This window comes from Hydra viridissima, unplaced genomic scaffold (assembly GCF_058129835.1).
Source record: "Hydra viridissima isolate aposymbiotic clone 2 unplaced genomic scaffold, HvirCarnegie_v1 scaffold_16, whole genome shotgun sequence".
In the NCBI taxonomy this organism is placed as follows: domain Eukaryota; kingdom Metazoa; phylum Cnidaria; class Hydrozoa; order Anthoathecata; family Hydridae; genus Hydra; species Hydra viridissima.
The window spans coordinates 1,070,739-1,088,239 of NW_028324315.1; the positions used below are offsets into that span (position 1 = coordinate 1,070,739).

General features: G+C 31.0%; 1 protein-coding gene across 1 annotated transcript in view; it reads left to right on the plus strand.

The window, feature by feature from the left end:
• The window catches only part of LOC149877227 (uncharacterized), a 32,048-nt gene extending 17,163 nt beyond the window's left edge, over positions 1-14,885 (plus strand). Inside the window, exons 8-15 of the mRNA XM_090074295.1 lie at positions 943-1,202; positions 12,321-12,354; positions 12,586-12,950; positions 13,061-13,324; positions 13,483-13,952; positions 14,165-14,435; positions 14,535-14,642; positions 14,732-14,885. Of these exons, the coding sequence (XP_089930421.1) occupies positions 943-1,202; positions 12,321-12,354; positions 12,586-12,950; positions 13,061-13,324; positions 13,483-13,952; positions 14,165-14,435; positions 14,535-14,642; positions 14,732-14,767 (1,808 nt within the window). The 3' untranslated portion in view covers positions 14,768-14,885. The remainder of the gene's footprint in view (positions 1-942; positions 1,203-12,320; positions 12,355-12,585; positions 12,951-13,060; positions 13,325-13,482; positions 13,953-14,164; positions 14,436-14,534; positions 14,643-14,731) is intronic.
• Positions 14,886-17,501: the final 2,616 nt, after the last annotated feature.

Sequence of the window (17,501 nt, forward strand, 5' to 3'; positions counted from 1 at the left end):
TTAGACGTTAAAAAAGTTGTATTGTTTTATTAGGGTATGTAAAATGATAAAAAGTAGTTTATACTTTACATTAAAAATAGCTGTCCATGTTTACTCAATTGATGAAATTATTTTATACTTTATATTAAAAATGGCTGTCCATGTTGCTGAGTTCATAAGCTTTACTACTGATATATGGACCAGTAGTTCAAATGAAAGCTTCATGAGCCTGACACGTCACTGTTTAGACAAAACATTTAATCAGAAAACTTGTACTTAGAGTAGCTCTATTTCCTGAGCGGCATACAGCAGCAAATATTGCTGAATTGATTGATGATTTTATGGCTGTATTTAAAATATCACCTTCAAAAATTCATTAAATAGCTGGAGAAAATGGTGCAAATATTGTTAAGGCTATTAAAGATAGCCCATACGATAGTATGCCTTGTTTTTTACACACACTGCAACTAGTAATTAATGAGTTTATTTTTGAACAAACAGTAGTCAAGAATTTTATTACAAACTGCCATTCAATTGTTGGGCATTTCAGCCATTCTCCCCAAGCCTGCCATAAATTTAAGCTCTTCAAAAAGCAAACAATGTTCCTAAGCACAAATTTATTCAAAATGTTCCAACAAGGTGGAATAGTACCTATCATATGTTAGAACAAATTTATGAACAAAGAAAACCTCTAACCATATATGCACTTGAAACTGGTAAGCTTCCTTCATTAAATGCAAACAAATGGATAATAACTAGACAATTTAGTGATTTGCTAAAAAATTTCCAAACAACAACAGTTTTCTTGAGTGAAAGAGATTCTATTGTCTCAGATATTATACCACAGGTACAGTTTTTGAAACATTTCATTAATAAAGCTTCAATTGATGATAACTGATTTAACTAATTCAATTGAGAATAAATTCAAACAATATATTGATAACTATAACATCATCTTGTAAGCATTTCTTGATCCCAGATTCAAATCAAAAATGTTCAAAAATGAAAACACCTTCTCAGCTGCTAAAACAAGTATTGAGAACATAACCATTCAACTTATTAAAACCCATAAAAATATAAAAAATATCAAAGTTACTGAAAATGATCGGTCTGCAGCTTGTGACATTGAAAATATTGACTCAGAATATGCAAATAATGCTACAGTACTAAATGAATACAAAAATATAGTAGAAATGGGTTTTGACAATTGCTTTGAAGAGCTTGTAGGATTTAATTCTAAACAAATCTGCCAACCACAAACATTAATTTCAAATGAAACTATTAAACGAAATTCAACTCTACTCAAATAAAGACCTTATTGACAAAGAAAGCAATCCTTTGTTGTGGTGGAAATCACAGAAAACCAAAATGCCACTATTAGCAAAGCTTGCTTTAAAGTATTTAAGCTGCCTACCGTCTTCTGTGAAGAGTGAAAGACGTTTAAGTATTGGTGGAAATGTATATACTGCAAAGAGAAATAGCTTAACAGGAGCTAATGGTGAAATGTTAATGTTTCTGAACTATAATATGAGAAATTAAAAATATTTGATTTTGTCTCTTCAGCCTATTTTTTATATAAACAAATTTTAAAATAAAAAAATATTCCATGTTTTTGTCTTTGAGAGAACTGGTTAAAGTATCAGTTTCAGTATAATTCTTTTAGAAGTGAGTATCTATGTTCTATTTTTTCATGAAATATAGTTTATATAGGAGTTTAAAAGCTTTGATAATATGATGAGGTCAAATGAAAAAAAAAAATGTTTTAAAAAAAGTTTAACTTTGTAGAATTAGAAAATTGCGGGAAAAAAAATTTGGGAAAAATAATTGAAACTCTGTTTTTGAGCTATAGCTCAAAAATAAAAAAAGAACGTCTCCCAATGCCTTAATCAAAATTTCAAAGCATATTCTGTTGTGGATTTGAGGTTTGCGCAAATAAAAGAGTATTGTCAACCGGGGTAACTTTGGTCAGTTTTGGCAGTTTTTCTTAAACATCTCTGAATCTTATTAACTTTATTACAGTTTTCTCTTTTGGTAATAACATTATAGGTCTTGGCTATAGGGCTATATATTTATTTTTTTTCATTTTTTTATTACAATTATTTTTAACCGCCGAAAAGTGACCAATGTTACCCCAGGTTTTTATTATGTTTGATCAATAATACTCCTGCTATGGGGTAACATTGGTCACTTTGGAGTTTTAAAAAATTATCAGTCCTTAGAGAAGCATGAAAAAAACATTTAAGTGGACAGAAAATTTTGCAACTAGATCCCTGTTATTGTGCAAAAGTCATAAAAAGTCATTTTCTAGTAGGTCATCATCGTCATCTAAGGATGATGACACTTGTTCAACTATTACTCTTTTCTTGTTATTCTTGGTGTTATTGTTATTCTTTGATGTGGTAGGAGTTGTGTTATTCACCAGATCTTGCGGTGTTATCGCTTTGCCAGGTGTGATCTTTTTTCCTCTGGTGCGCTTTGTTTTCCCATCCTGTCCACAATGTTTCACTAATAGACCTGCTATAGCTTCATTGAATACTTCCTTAACAGTACTACCGGTACCTCCTCCAATGTCTTTGTTAACCTGTGGCAAACGTTTCATGACCATTTCTTTATCGAAGGGAAATATTTTACTAGCCTTGAATTCAGATCTCAAATTATCAATTTTCAATTAACGTTGCAGTAGAGCAAGAAGACCGGGGAACTGATTTTTTGGTATTGATTCTTTGATGCGCGTTTCTATCTTTAGCGGACGGAAAACAGCAACGTCCAGCGGTTGAAGCAAATGGGAAACGTATATTCCGAACTGTCGACTAGACTTTCTCACGCTCATTCTTCCAGTTAAACATTCTTTCATAGCATTAGACAACGTTTCTTGACTGTATGTAATTGCATATGCTGTTGAACCAGGCTTTCGCTTATATTTCCTCGGCATTTTCATCGGCTAAGAATAAAAATGGCTCAATAAATGTATCAGAAATATCAAAAAACGCCAAAATAAACTCAATGTAGTCTACGAAGTAACTGTACTATATTCACAAAAACTGTTGATATACCAAAATTGTTGAAATAGTAGTTTACATATATTTTTGGTATCTCTAACAAAATTAAAACATGTTATCTTTGTTAAATTTTATGAATTTAAAAAAAAATCAACAGTTGACCAAAGTCACCCCGGCGACCAAAGTTACCCCGGTTGACGGTACCATTTTGAATACTTTTTTAACAGGAAAACTTTTTTAACGCCTTATGGCGTTAAAAAAGTTGTTTTTATTTTGCGCATGCGCAGATTTCACAGTTAATAAACTTTTTTAACGACTTTTTTAACGCAACAGGGGAAGTCAAAATTCTAAATTTATTTGCGTACGTACCTAATGGATGACCTTTTAGTGTATTTTAGTGTTTTTCTAATAAGTGGTTCGCACGTGACTAAATTACTGTTTATAATAAATGAAATAGAATAAAAATTTTAATTAAAAATGCCTGTTTTTTCTGTGTATTCAACATTTACATCTTATATATATATATAGTTTATATATCATAATTATAACTTAATTTATAATATAAAATAATAACTATAAAGTATTTTTTGTAAGCTAATGCTAATGTTGTAGCTGTGTTATTTTTTAACAATAACTTTTGACTTCATACTTCAGAATTTGTTCCAGATTTTATTCAGGACCATAGCTCTTCTCCTGGACTATTGCAAGTTAAATACTTGAAGTAAATGATATTTTGATAAACACATATACACATAAACATATGATAAAAAGCATTTCATTAAAAAAAAAAAAAAATTTTATTGACAATAAGGTTATTTTAAACATAAGTTATTTATAACTTCTAAATGATCTACCAATGCACTACTGCATTTTCAAGGGCATAAATGAGAGGAAAATTAGCAGTCATATTTATCACATCCATCTTATGCAAAAATGTAAATGCCATGTTTGCTTCCAGCAATTTTCATGTTATAGCTAATAATATCAATGCAACTAAAAGTCAAAATATGGAAGAGAAAGTTAAGTTTTTCAACTATGTAATGCTCCTTTGTGACTTGAAGTTGAAATATGCTTTAAGTAAATTTGTTCCTGAAAGCACACTCAATGAACTTGATGAATGATGAACAGTGAACAGTGACTTATGCATGGTAAAAGATTTCAATGAGATCATGGGTTTATCTATTATAATATGTTCAGTTAATCCAAATTATAAATCTTTGTTAAAATAAATGAGTTTTCTTAGATAAAACTTGAATAAGTTTTTCTATCGAATTCAGAAAAACATTTATGTTCCAATCAAAGAAAATCTTAACAAATGTTTTTCTTCAGCTAATATGATTGAGCAGTTAGAGTTTTTTGCAGTAATGAATACAAATTCAATGACAAATCCTCTAAAAATCCATGGAATTTTAGTGCATGAAAAGTGGAATAATTTTTTTGCTAAGCATCTAGAAAGTATAGGACTTATTATCAAATAATTTTGGATCCAATTCAAACCATTTGTGGCAACACACTCAAAAAAAAACAAACAAACAAGACATTCTCCCTTTATTTTTCTATTATAAATTTGCATAAAAAAGTATAGAAATCAGTTAAATCTTATTTTGTTATCTTCAGCAACACACATCACAGAATTCAGCCTTCCTGCTATTCTTAAAGTATTCAGAGATGACCTGAATGATTTACAATAAATGGTGTAGATATCCAAGAAAAACTTTATCCTGTATGTTTTGTTAGCTTTCTTGGAGATAACTTAGGATCTCATCTCATTGGGGGTTTACACACAGTTTAAATTCCTCTAGACCATGTTGTTACTGCATGATAACTAAACCCAGGTTGAAAACATTAAAATGCATTAAAAGATAATGTGTTACAAACTGTCAGTAATCGCAATTCTATTGTAGAAAAGGTTTAGGAAGATCTTTCTTTGAGCTTATAGCATTGTCTATTGTTCATCACTTTAAAATTTCCAAAATTTTCACCCTTATCTTTTTGCTTCCTCTCGATATTATGTATGATTTTCTTGAAAGATGTTCAAAGAAGATGAAGCTGAAGATGAAGCTGATATTAAGTTGTGTGGCAGATAGCAGGTTCTTGGAAACAGATTAATAATTTGTTGAAGGAATTCCAATTCAAGGGTGCAGCTAAGTCAAATAAACCTAGACTTGTTATGAAAAAACTTTTTAGGGCAAAGCAGTTCAAATATGGTTTTTTTATGAGATTGTTTGGCATTCTGTTTGCTGATCATTTTCCCAAAAATGACAAAGTCTGGAGTACATAAGTTTTACACAGATATAATTTTTGCAACAGTGTTGAAAAAACAAGTTCTGTATCATCGAAACAACATTACACAAAACATAATCCTTATCTTCTTGAGCAGCATGAACTCCTCAGTGTAGCTTCTTGTTTGTGTTTTGAAGGAGTCTATCAGGTGCAGAAGCAATTTGCATCAAACTTGAAGAACTTTTAAAATATTCAATACACAATGGCATGTAAATTTCAGAAAAGGGCTGCTTATGATTGAACTAGAATTGATTTTGTTGAGGAAGAAATTATTCTTAAAGCAACTGATGTGTTTTTTCTCCCATTTATTGCTAAGCAAGCCTTTAACACTAACTATCCTAACATTACCAAAGCAATTGCTGCTAAATCTGCAAGATATAATTCTATTTTGTACCAAATTGGTGGCTGCATTCATTTCTATAAATTGTTGTGATTTTGTAAATCTGCATTCCTTAATACAAATGTTATAGTTTTTTAAATCAAAAACTTTGTGTTAAATATTAAATAAAGGTAGTTTATGTTATTCTTTTTTTTTTTCTGTATTGTGTGCTATTTTTTTCAGTGAAGCTGATATCCCCAGAACACAATCTTATGCTACTTCTATTTGATAACAGGCGACTACAATTTGACTAAAATTTTGAAAAATAGTTTCAGTATAGAGAGGAGGATATAGCCCTGGGGTCCTTCATCTTAAAGGAATCCAGCACCCAGAAAAAAATATTAATTTTATAGAAGTATACTTTACTTAAGTTATCTCCTGTTCTTAAGAGTAGTATGTGTGTACAGGCTTGGTTTTTTTTTTTTTTTGTAATTGTCTCTCATCGGTCCAATAATCTTTTGCGTTTTTTTTTTTTTTTGAAATGCTCTTAAAACAACTAAAAAAATCTGGCCAGTTTTTTACAACTAAATATTATCTCAGTGGTAAGTTTTCGAGAGCGATCGCTCTCGTTTCCCGACCAAGCCTCTGCGTATATTTATTTTTGTGTTTGGCAACTTTAGCACATTTTTTGTGTGTATATTAGCAAAATTTGCTACACATGAAATTCTCTATATATCTAAATACTCTTATGGAAGTACTGATTACGTTGGAATCCAAACAATAATGTAATTTTAGTAATTTGAAAACAAATTTAGATTAAATGGAATAATTATTTTTGGGCTATGTTTTGTTTGTTAGAGCTCAATGGGAGTTTTTTTATAAGCCCCAATTGAAGTTCTTGTTTGATCAGAGTCTAAGTTTCTTCCTGCATAATTAGCTTTTTATGTTAATCTAGTTATTAACTCAGCATCTTTTTTTTTTTTTGTAGTGCAATTGAGGCTGGAAACACATGCAGTGCAATATTTTTATCTACTTCATCACCATTGGTTTCTTTGACTACTAAAATATCACCACATATTCCTTCAACCCAATTTTCTAAAAAACCATAATATTTTAAGATTTATTTTTTCTAAAAAGGTATCTTTACCCTGAAGATCTAAAGGCATTAGGTAAAGTGCTTTTACAGTATCCTACCCTCACAGACATCAATGGAGATGGTTCAATGTGGCTTAGGTTTCCTACAAAAAATTAAAGAACTTTAGGAGGAGCCTGTCACCTGCAAAACACTGCAAAAGCTTTTCAGTGAAAGTAAGTAATATATAAAAAATTTAATTATGACTAATAGAAAACTCTTTTAAGATAAAAACTTTATTAAGTGTGTGTGTTATATAGGAACATATAACAAATTGTTATATATTTCTATATAACACACACACAGTAGTAAAGTTTTATATTTTTTTTATATTTGATGCAAAATTGAACGCTCTTTCTGATGATGCTATTCATTTTTTATATACGTTTTAATTTTCTCTGTTTTTTTAGCCAAATATTATACAATGTCAGTGGGTGATTTTTGGTCAATTTTCTTGTATAAGTTTAAATTAGGACAAATTACTGCCGAGGCGGCTAGAAAAATTGTCCAGGCATTTGAGGTCAATAGTGTCAGTGAACGCACCATTTAGCGTTGGTTTACGAAATTTCGTTCTAGAGGATTAAGCTTTCATGGTGAGCCCCATAGTGGTCGGTCTACATTAATCCAGGGCGAGGATCTGAGGACCCTGGTGGAAGCCAACCCTTCCCAAATGGTTCGGGGGATCGCGGAAGAGCTGGGAGTGAGTCATCAAGTTGTTTCACAAAGGTGAAACACCTCGAAAAGTGGGTGCCCATGACTTGAACAATCTGCAGAAGTTGTCACGTTTTGAGGGTTGTTTTTCCTTGCTTCTGCACAAACAAAACGACCCTTTCTTGGATCGAATCGTAACGTTTGATGAGAAGTGGATTCTGTATGATAACCGGAGACGTTCAGGACATTGTTTAGACGTCATTGAGTCCCCTAGGCACTTCCCATTGCTGTTTTGTTGTTTTTTTTATGCATTTAACTTGTAGTTTTCTTCAAGTTCAAGATTATTCTGGGAAATGTTGGTGTTTTAAAAAAAATCTTCCTTTATCAATAAAGGCAAATCAACTCAAAATCTTTGTATGTAACTGTACAGTAAAGACCTTTTTAAGACAGAATTCTTTTTTTAGTGAGTAGAACATAACCAGAACATACCATTTTATGTGCTATGTAAATAGATGATGAGCTACGCAAATGTACTGAAGTTGTTATTAGTTACTTTTTGTTTTACACTTTTTAGAGATGTGAGTTGTTTAAAACTGCTGCACACCTTTTTGATGCAAGTTAAGTGTATTTTTAACTTTATAATCTAAATATAAATAATAATAATAATATAAAGCCAGATGTAAATTAACACTGAAAAGGTGTGCAGCATGAAAAAAACACCAAAACGGTGTAAATTAACACCATTTCGGTGTTTTTCAAGCTGCACACTTTTTTTTGAGTAATTTAACAACTTTTAATTTAAGAGTTAAACTTTGTTAACTTATTTAAAAAGTTTAGTTGTTGATTTATTCATCGTTATTTATTATTCAAGTAAAAATTGGTGTTAACAATTAAGAGTATTGAATCCGTTAAAAGTATACAGTTTCTTAGAACATTCTCGAAAAAAATTTCGCGTAATTTTATTAGATAATAAATTCACTCATTACCCAACCAACCCAGATAAACTATGAATTTAGTCACGGAATTAACTTTTTGTTCATTTAGATTAGTTTTAGATTAATATTGCAGTGAACAACAATATTAATCTAAAACTAATCTAAAAAATCCCTTGATATTTAGTTAATGAAAAAGCGATTAAAAGTAAGAGAAATAACTATTACCTGTATTCATCCTGTCAGCCATTGTCTATATTAGTATCTTGGTCAAAACAAATCAACCCCCTGAGAGGAGTTAAAGCTCTTCAATTTTTAATGGTATTCGACTCCAAATTTAATGGAATTTGTATTGTATGTGCGTAATTCCTAAAATAAAAAGGTATTTTTTGTTAACTTCCTCAGAGATGTAGCAACAATAAATCAGATCTATAACAGCTTTAATCAATAATTTGAAGCATCAGTATTTACAGTTTATCTAAACAGAGCAATAACTCAAAACATCACTACAACTTAAGCCATTCAGCTTTAATAATCAAATGTAATCACATTAAATCTGGCAAAGTGTTTCAAAATTTAAAAAAAAAACTTCATTTAACGCTTAACCATCGATGCAGACCTAGAAAAGGTGACTTTTGGATTTAGCTGCTGCATCCAAGAAAAGCTGAAATGCATAGTGGATCAAATGTTACGTTGTTAATGCTTTACATTAACTAGAACATTAATTATAATTTCAATGTTCTGCTGTTCTTTTCAGCTTCGATTAATATTTTCGGACTCTAAGGCCCGAAGCTAAGTAGTGTCTCAGAAAATATGGGGTTTTGCTTGCATGTTCATAATTCCCTGGTACTTTTATGTATTTTATACTTTTAAATATGAAAACTTTAAAAAAACATTGTTAATGTGAATTAAAAATTGACTGCGAAAAAAATCAAACAGCAACAACCAATAAATTTTTGTTTCAACTTTTTAAATAACACCTAAATCTTATTTCCGCTTGGCGCTGCATTATGCGGTGAAACGAAAACTTACGTGTAACGTAAATAGTTTTTCGTCAAGGCGTTCATTTTTAAAGTTCCATAGTAAGGAAAATCAAACTAAGGTTCAGAGAATTTCACTTTAAACCATGATAATTTAATACTTTTAGCCTAATATTAGGCAGTAAAAAATATATAATTGTAAGGATTTATCGCATCCTTTTATAGGATATTTATTGCACCAGCCGATTGTTAGTTTCAAAACTTGTTTGAGATATCACAAATAAATTTAAACAACCCCTAAACCGAATAAAAAGCTTCAGCCAATCAAATTCCGCTCAACGTTTGCGTTTTTGAACTTTAAATTACGATAACTCGAAGTAAATATTAGTTAATTACTAACATTAATTTTTTTAAAAGATAAAAGAGTTTTTGAAGTTTTAATTAGCCAAGAAAGTATATGCATATATGATCATGGATTTATCATGTATATCATGTGCTATGACGAAAAAGCTTGGAAAAGTTAGCTGTTTATCAACTTTTGCACGCTACTGTATATAGAGTCGGACGAACGGAGCTAGTAACAGAACGGAAGGAACTGATAACAGAACGGAAGGAGCTGGTAACAGAGGAAATTCAGTATCCTCTTAACTACCTATCTTGAACAACAAAATTACAGGGCACTCCCCTAAAATATGTGATTTCATCCTAGGCTCCCACAAAAAAAAAAAAGTGTCTTTCACATTTTTTAAATGAGGAAATGTTTTTTGATAATAATCAAAAAAAAAAACTTTCTGGGGATGTGTTGCAAGGTCTTAGAGCATGCTCCTATGCACCGTGTATTTTTAGATGCTTCAATATAATAGTATTTTAAGAAATGATGACGTAGACGGTTTATTGAAAAACTGCATGTAAAAAAAGTCAAACGTATATTTTTACATCAAGTTATAGTTTTATTTGTTGTTATAATTATTTTGTTATTACTATAATTAACATATTTTTAATGATTCCTTTAAATAGATATCCTCTAAACATATATGAATCTAATCGAAACGAAGTAATTCACGACCGAACATTCTTTTTAGTTTTCGGCATATTTAGTTTTCGGTTTTGCGCATCCGTAGTGTTAAACTTTGTTTACCTTATTTAAAAACCTTAGTTGTTGATTTATTATTCATCAAATAAATTGCTGTTAACAACTAAGAATATTTAATGCGTTAAAAATAATTGATTTCTTAGAATATCCTCGAAAACAATTTCACGTAATTTAATTAGATAATAAGTTCACTTGATATTCAACCAACCTTGATATTTTTTGAGTTTCATCACGGAAATAACTTTTAGCTTATTTATCGCTGTGAACAACGGTATTAATCTAAGAACTTATCTAAAAATTCCTTTGTTATTTGATTGATGAAAAAGCGATTAAAAGGGAGAGAAATAACTATTACCTGTATTCATTCAGTCAGCCAATATGTATATTAGTAGCTTGGTCAAAACAAATCAAACCTCTGAAAGGAGTTAAAACTCTTCAATTTTCAACGGTATTCGACTCCAAATTTAATGGAATTTGTGTAGTGTAATTACTAAATTAAAAAGGTATTTTTGTAAACTTCCTCAGAAATGTAGCAACAACAAATCAGGTCTATAACAGCTTTAATTGATAATTTGAGGTATCAGTATTCACGTTTTGTTTAAACAGAGCAATAATCCAAAATATCACTATATCTTAAGCTATTCAGCTTTTATAATCCAATGCATTCACATTAAATCTGGCAAAGTTTTTCTAAATTTAATATTAAAAAAATTTCATTTAACGCTTAACCATCGATGCAGAGCTAGAAAAGGTGACTTTTGGATTTAGCTGCTGCATCCAAGAACAGCTGAAATGCATAGTAAATCAAATTCTATAGCTTGCGATATCTCAAAGATGTTTAAATTATCCCCTAAAACGAATGAAATCCTTAAGCCAATGAAAATCCGTTGATATGGAATTCTTAGAATTTTATTTTACGCTATAACATTTTAGGCTATAACAGTTTTAGAATTCTTAGAATTTTGTCTTACGCTTAATGTAAATATTTATTATTATCATTAATCTTTAAAACTGGTATTAAAGATTTTTTTAAGTTTTAGTTAAGAAAAGAGAGACGAGGAAGAGGAAAGAAAGTAAGTTGGTTGATCAATAAAATTTTAAAAAATCATTTTGTAACAGTTCGATGAATTTAACAAAGGTATCTTCGTTAATATTTAAAAACTCTAAATAATTTTCTAATACCTTTTTAGTTAACAGCATTATAAACAAATTTGTTATTTTTGTTGTATTTCTTCAATAGACATTTTTTAAATTGTTTAATAAACTCAAAAACGACAGCGTTTTTAAAAATGAACCGTCAAAAAGTAATACATATTAAATGAATGCGTTGGTACAACAAAATAAAACTATAGCTTTCTAAAGTTAGAACTAAAAAAATACATTTTTAGTTTATGTGCTAACTAAAGTGATCATACACATGTTGATAATATATTGCCATCAACACGGTGTGCATGATGACTATATTTGCTGAATTCTTTTACTAAAGTTCTACACTGTAGTTTCAAATGTAATGATTAATTGATCAGCTATCCAAAAGTAGTCTTGCTCCAGTTCCAGCTTCTCAACGCGTCTTCGACTTTTAAACAAAAATTTTAAGTTCAAATCAAACTCCAAATTTAAAGTTAATCACTTACATCTTGTGATTAAATCATTTAACACAGTGACGCGTTTCGTTTTGGCTCTCAGGTTTGTAATGAACACCACGCGTTTAAACAAATTGTTTTCAAATAAGTTTTCTTTAATTTGAATTTTCAGTAAGACTGTAACCCATAATCATATTGTATATGATGTATATTGTATATTGTATATGATTTATATTGTATATTGTATATGTATTTATAGTGTAAAAGAAACATTAAGCTTTAACATTTTGTTGATTGATTTAAGATTTTTTTACATTATTTTTTTCCTTCTTTAGAATCAACGTGTCTCACAGAGTTGAACCTTGAACAATGGATGAGAATGATTTAGCTGACCTTCTTAAAGGTACATTTACCCCCTCTTGCTTGTAAATTTTTTTTTAAACAGATGTTTAAAATAATGAGTTCTTGAAAAATTCAAGGATGCTTTTAAAATTAGACACCAGGAATATTTGAAAAAGAAAAAGGAATGTTTTTCTTCCTGTGTTGCTATGTTACTGCGTTCTTGCTTACGTTGAGAAACTCGTTTACTAAAATATGTCTCACGAGAACCGAACGTTTTTGCATAATATTTTAGGATTGAGTTTGTCGACATGTCCAAATTTAAGTTGCAAGGACACTAAATGCTTTGTTTGTCACGAACGGTGTTCTAAATGCATGAGAGACTGCAAGTGCAATAAATCATTACCAGACGATAGGTATATTCGACAACCAGGTATGTTTTTTCACACTTACAATAAGTTAGATGTATATATTTCTAAACCAGACGATGTACGTTTACCTGATCCAATCGGAAGCTTTCAGGATCTAAAAGAGTTACCTCCTTCGATAATTGATAAGTCATTTTACAAGAAACCAACACCGGTTCAAAAACATGCCATTCCGTTCATGATGGCAGATTTAGATCTCGTGGCTTGTGCTCAAACAGGCTCAGGGAAAACGGTAAACATTAGAACAATAAAAAAAAATTTATAAATTTTATTTTGTGTAATCACAAAGGAAACGTTAACAAAGTTTTTAAATAGTAGCTTTTCATCAACGTTTCTTTACAGGCAGCTTTTTTATTACCAATCTTTGCAAAGATTTTATCAAGAAGCAAAAATGAAGGACCTTACGCTCTTATACTTACACCAACTCGTGAGCTTGCAATTCAAATTTATCAAGACATCAAACAATTAGCCAAAGAAACCAGTATTAAGTGTTGTTGCGTGTACGGTGGAACGAATGTAAAAAAAAACCGACGTGACGTTAATCTTGGCTTCGACATACTAGTTGGTACACCGGGTCGAGTTTTGCATTTACTTAAACTGAATAAGGTATGAATTGAATGAATTTTTTTAACAAAATAATATTTTAAAACTGTGTTGAAAGTTGTTAATAAATGTTATATATTATTAAACTAGTAAATTAAGATATATTTATCGTAGTTTGTTGTTCCTAAAATAATTTAACATCTACTTAAACTTGACCATAGACTTTGTTATCCACTATCAAAATATTAGTTTTGGATGAGGGAGACCATATGCTGGGAAGTAACTTCATTTTTGACCTTACAGAGATAAACGAGCTTTTACCATCTAAAGAAGAAAGACAGACGGTTTTATTTTGTGCTACGTTACCTGAAGAGGTGATCGATCTCCGCGCTGCTGTAAACAATAAACATAGAAAAAGTAAGAGAATAAAATTTACACAAATCCTCGAGGAATTTATGAATAACTTTGTTTTTCTCTGTGTGGGCAAAGTTGATGGATCCTCCGGTTTGATTGATCAGCGTTTGATAAAAGTTCAGCAGAATTCGCCAAAGATAAAAATGCTTATTGACATTTTAGTCGAAGAAGTAAAAGAAAAGAGTAAAACAATTGTATTTGTGGAAACGAAAAAAGAAACAAGACGTTTGTCAAAGTTTTTGTGCCAATGCGGCTTCCAAGTGACCGTATTTCACAAGTATTGATTGTATTTTTCAAAAGTTGTGTTTCTTAATCATGTTTGGTTGCTAGTTGATGACGTTTTTGTTTGGCGTATTGATTACTAGCAGATAGTTTGCTGTTTTGTTTTTTTTTGGATTAAATACGAGATCTTCGTTTTTAATCCAAAAGACTGACGGGTTTTAAACATTGCAGTCTTAACAAAAATCTGATCCTTTAAAACTACTTTAGAGATCGAAGTCAAACGGATCGAGAGTACGGATTGCATCAGTTTAACTCTGGTATAAAGCCTATAATGGTGTGCACAAGCGTGTCAGCACGAGGTCTAGATATTGAAGAAGTGAAAACCGTAATCAATTACGATTTGCCTCGCGATGTATCAACTTACATATATAGAGTCGGACGAACGGGAAGAGCTGGTAACAGAGGAAAGTCGATATCCTTCTTTGTTGAGGGCCGAGATGATGATATTGCAAGAGGATTAGTAAAAACCTTATCTGTGGTAAGTTTGTTAGTTTTCTGTGAAAATCTCTCATTTTACTATGTTTACTTATTTCACTTAGACTTGTGTTTGCATTTAACACAAAAGTTTAATTATTAGTCAGAGCAAGATGTTCCAGAATGGCTCGAAGAAATTGCAGAGAAATGTCTAGGAACGGAATACGGGCCTAGAGCGGGAATATTTGCGGCAAAAGATACCAGAAAAAAGGTATAATAACTTTTTTAATTAAATTTATTTTTGTAGGGAAGGGAAGGCTTTAGCTAATCAAGTTTGAAGAACATATTTTTTTTCCCTAGGTGTCTAGGCAAATCTATCCAAATGGACCTTCCTGATTGATCGACATCAATGTCAGGTGAATCGTCGACAAATTGTTTTCGAAGACTTTTTTTAAATGAGTGTGATGCTGTATTCTTTTTTAAAATTATAATGAAAAACTGTATGAATGTAAAATTATATGAAGTTGTACTAAAAAGTCTAAGGACTATTTAGGTCTCACTTAAGCCTATTGGATTGTAACTAAGTCTCGAATCATTTTCTCCTGGCCCTTAATTGTTAATCAAATGTTAATTAATGTTCAGAGGGGATCTCATTCATGAGGTTCCACATTTTTTTGCGACTTTTCTAAATAAAAAGATTTTTAAAAAAAACACACAAAAAATGCAAAACAAATTAAAAGGGAAAGGGGAACGCGAGACTCGTTTTTGTTGAAAAAATCATCTTCGCATTACTAGAGAAACCCTAGGCAATAAAACATGTTTATTTTTCGTCGGTCAAATTTGTAAACTTGTTTTTTCCATATGTACTTAGATGAGGGTTGACACTCAAAAACCACCCACTCAAAGACTTCAAAAGCAAATTTCTTCAAAATATTTGAAAACAAGTTCTTTAACCTTTACGTCCTAATATAAACCAATGACATTTTAAAACCTTTGACATTCTGAAATATGAGAAACAACATTACGTCATTGATCTTTTAAGTCATTTCTCAAGTTCATCATAGCCACACGTGATCACATTTAACTTTGTTCTAATCAAACTCCTCAACAAGCTTTGACAAAAGTATTTGTTTATATAAAGACGGTCAGTGAGTGTGGCCAGAGCATGGGCAGTATATGCATAAATATTTTTGGTGTGGACGTTCTTGTTAAAGAAGATGTATTTCAGTACAGAGAAATGTTTAGCTTCACGTTCGATTAACTTTTTATAAAATGGTTTTGGAAAGAATGATTTTGAAGGCATTTTTGTATTAAGTGTCTATAAAAAACTCCTATAAAATTATATTCGAACTTCTATAGAAAACTTCTATAAAAAAGTTTCTTTAGAAATTTTTTTTCTAATGAAAATGGACTCAAAAGTGACACAATAAACTGCAGTTTTTACTCTGATATCTTTATGTCGTCGCAGACACAGATAACTTGTTTAATACTTTAAAATGGAGGATGACTTTTTTTAATGTAACCTAACTTTTTATTTTTATTTCATTATTAAATTTTTTTAATGTAATGTTTATAGTTTAATGCACTTCAGCAATTAGCATGTTCTCAACGTTTGGCGACTTTTTATCGACTCTTCCACTAGCAGCTTAAAAGCTGTTTTATTGCATTAAAGAAGTTTTATTTTCATCAAAACAAGTTTTAAATTCTGTTCATATGAAAGAAAGTTACGACAAAATGACTAGACATTTTAAGCTCGATTCGTCTTTACCTCGTTCTAGTTTCCTTGACAACGTCAGTAATGGATATGGAAAACGGTTCCATCAAAACTTCGGTATGATGGAGTGACGTTAAGGACGAAACAGTGTAACCATGCTTGCTTGTTACAATTGGATGCTTTAATGCGATACACATCATGCTTCTAGTTTTCTATTTGCTCCACTAATTCTATTAATGAACTTTCTCAATATTCATTTTCTCCTGCTTTCCCACAACTTCATTAATACGCTCCCCATCATCCTACATAGTTCTTAATTGGTACACTTTTTGATTTAATCTAATTTTAGTGCTTTAAATCCACTAAGAAATCTTTTTAGTCCACTAAGCAATCTTTTAATGCGGATATTTTATTCTTGCATTCTCCTAATCAATGTCTTAATAGCTTACTTTCTTCGGAATTTGCAATACTCTCAGTATCTCGATCAATCGTAGATATATTGTCTGCAACATGTTCCCTAGTTACATCGATATTTTCTATTGAAATATCTTCTATACGCTGTATTTTTGCTTGCTATGCTTTTCTGTTTAGAGGTTCAGCGGTCCTTTTTTGATTGTAATTTCTACCGTATTCATATCTTTAGCTGAAATGTTAAGTTTTACACCCACTGAAAACTTTACTCCCACAATTTATATAAAACTTTTCGGAAACTTTCTTAATGCGAGAAAAACTGCGCCCCTTTGGCGTGCTAGTACTTGCATTTCTAGTTTTACTCCAAATGTTTTGCATGCAAACTTTTCAAGTATAAAACTACAATGAGGTGTTGTACGATCTACTGATGTTTTTAACAAGACATTTCGATATATTAGCCAACTAATTACAATACTCTCTGGATCTAGCTTTAATCCACGTAATTTTATGCTTCTGAGCAATAGCTTCTTGAGACTTTTATCTTGAATGTTTGATGGTTTTTGAGCTTCCTCTGTTTCATTGATTTAGCCCTCAAGGGGTGTTAATTGGTAAAACAGTGAAAGATCAAGAACCATCTCATCTCTATTCCATAACCAACTTCAGCCATAGTAGAAATAACTGCTCGTAACTTTTAGAGCACTAATTTTAAGCTCTAATACACCTTGGTAAAATGGCTTCAAACTTTCAACATATGGTACTAAAGTATAGTAAGCCTATCGCAATCAATTGTGACTCCGCATGACTTTAAGAGGGAGTGTCAAGTCATCACCCTCTCTCAAAACCAAATTAGCGTTCCTACACCACCTGGCCAGACACTCTTGATTAGCTCCCAAACTCTAGAATAGATTTGTATTGTTTTTCCAGGTACTGTAGAGCTCTTGTACAATGTAACGCTCACACGTGGACTGATATGAACGCCAAATTTATTAACATCTCAGGCGAGGT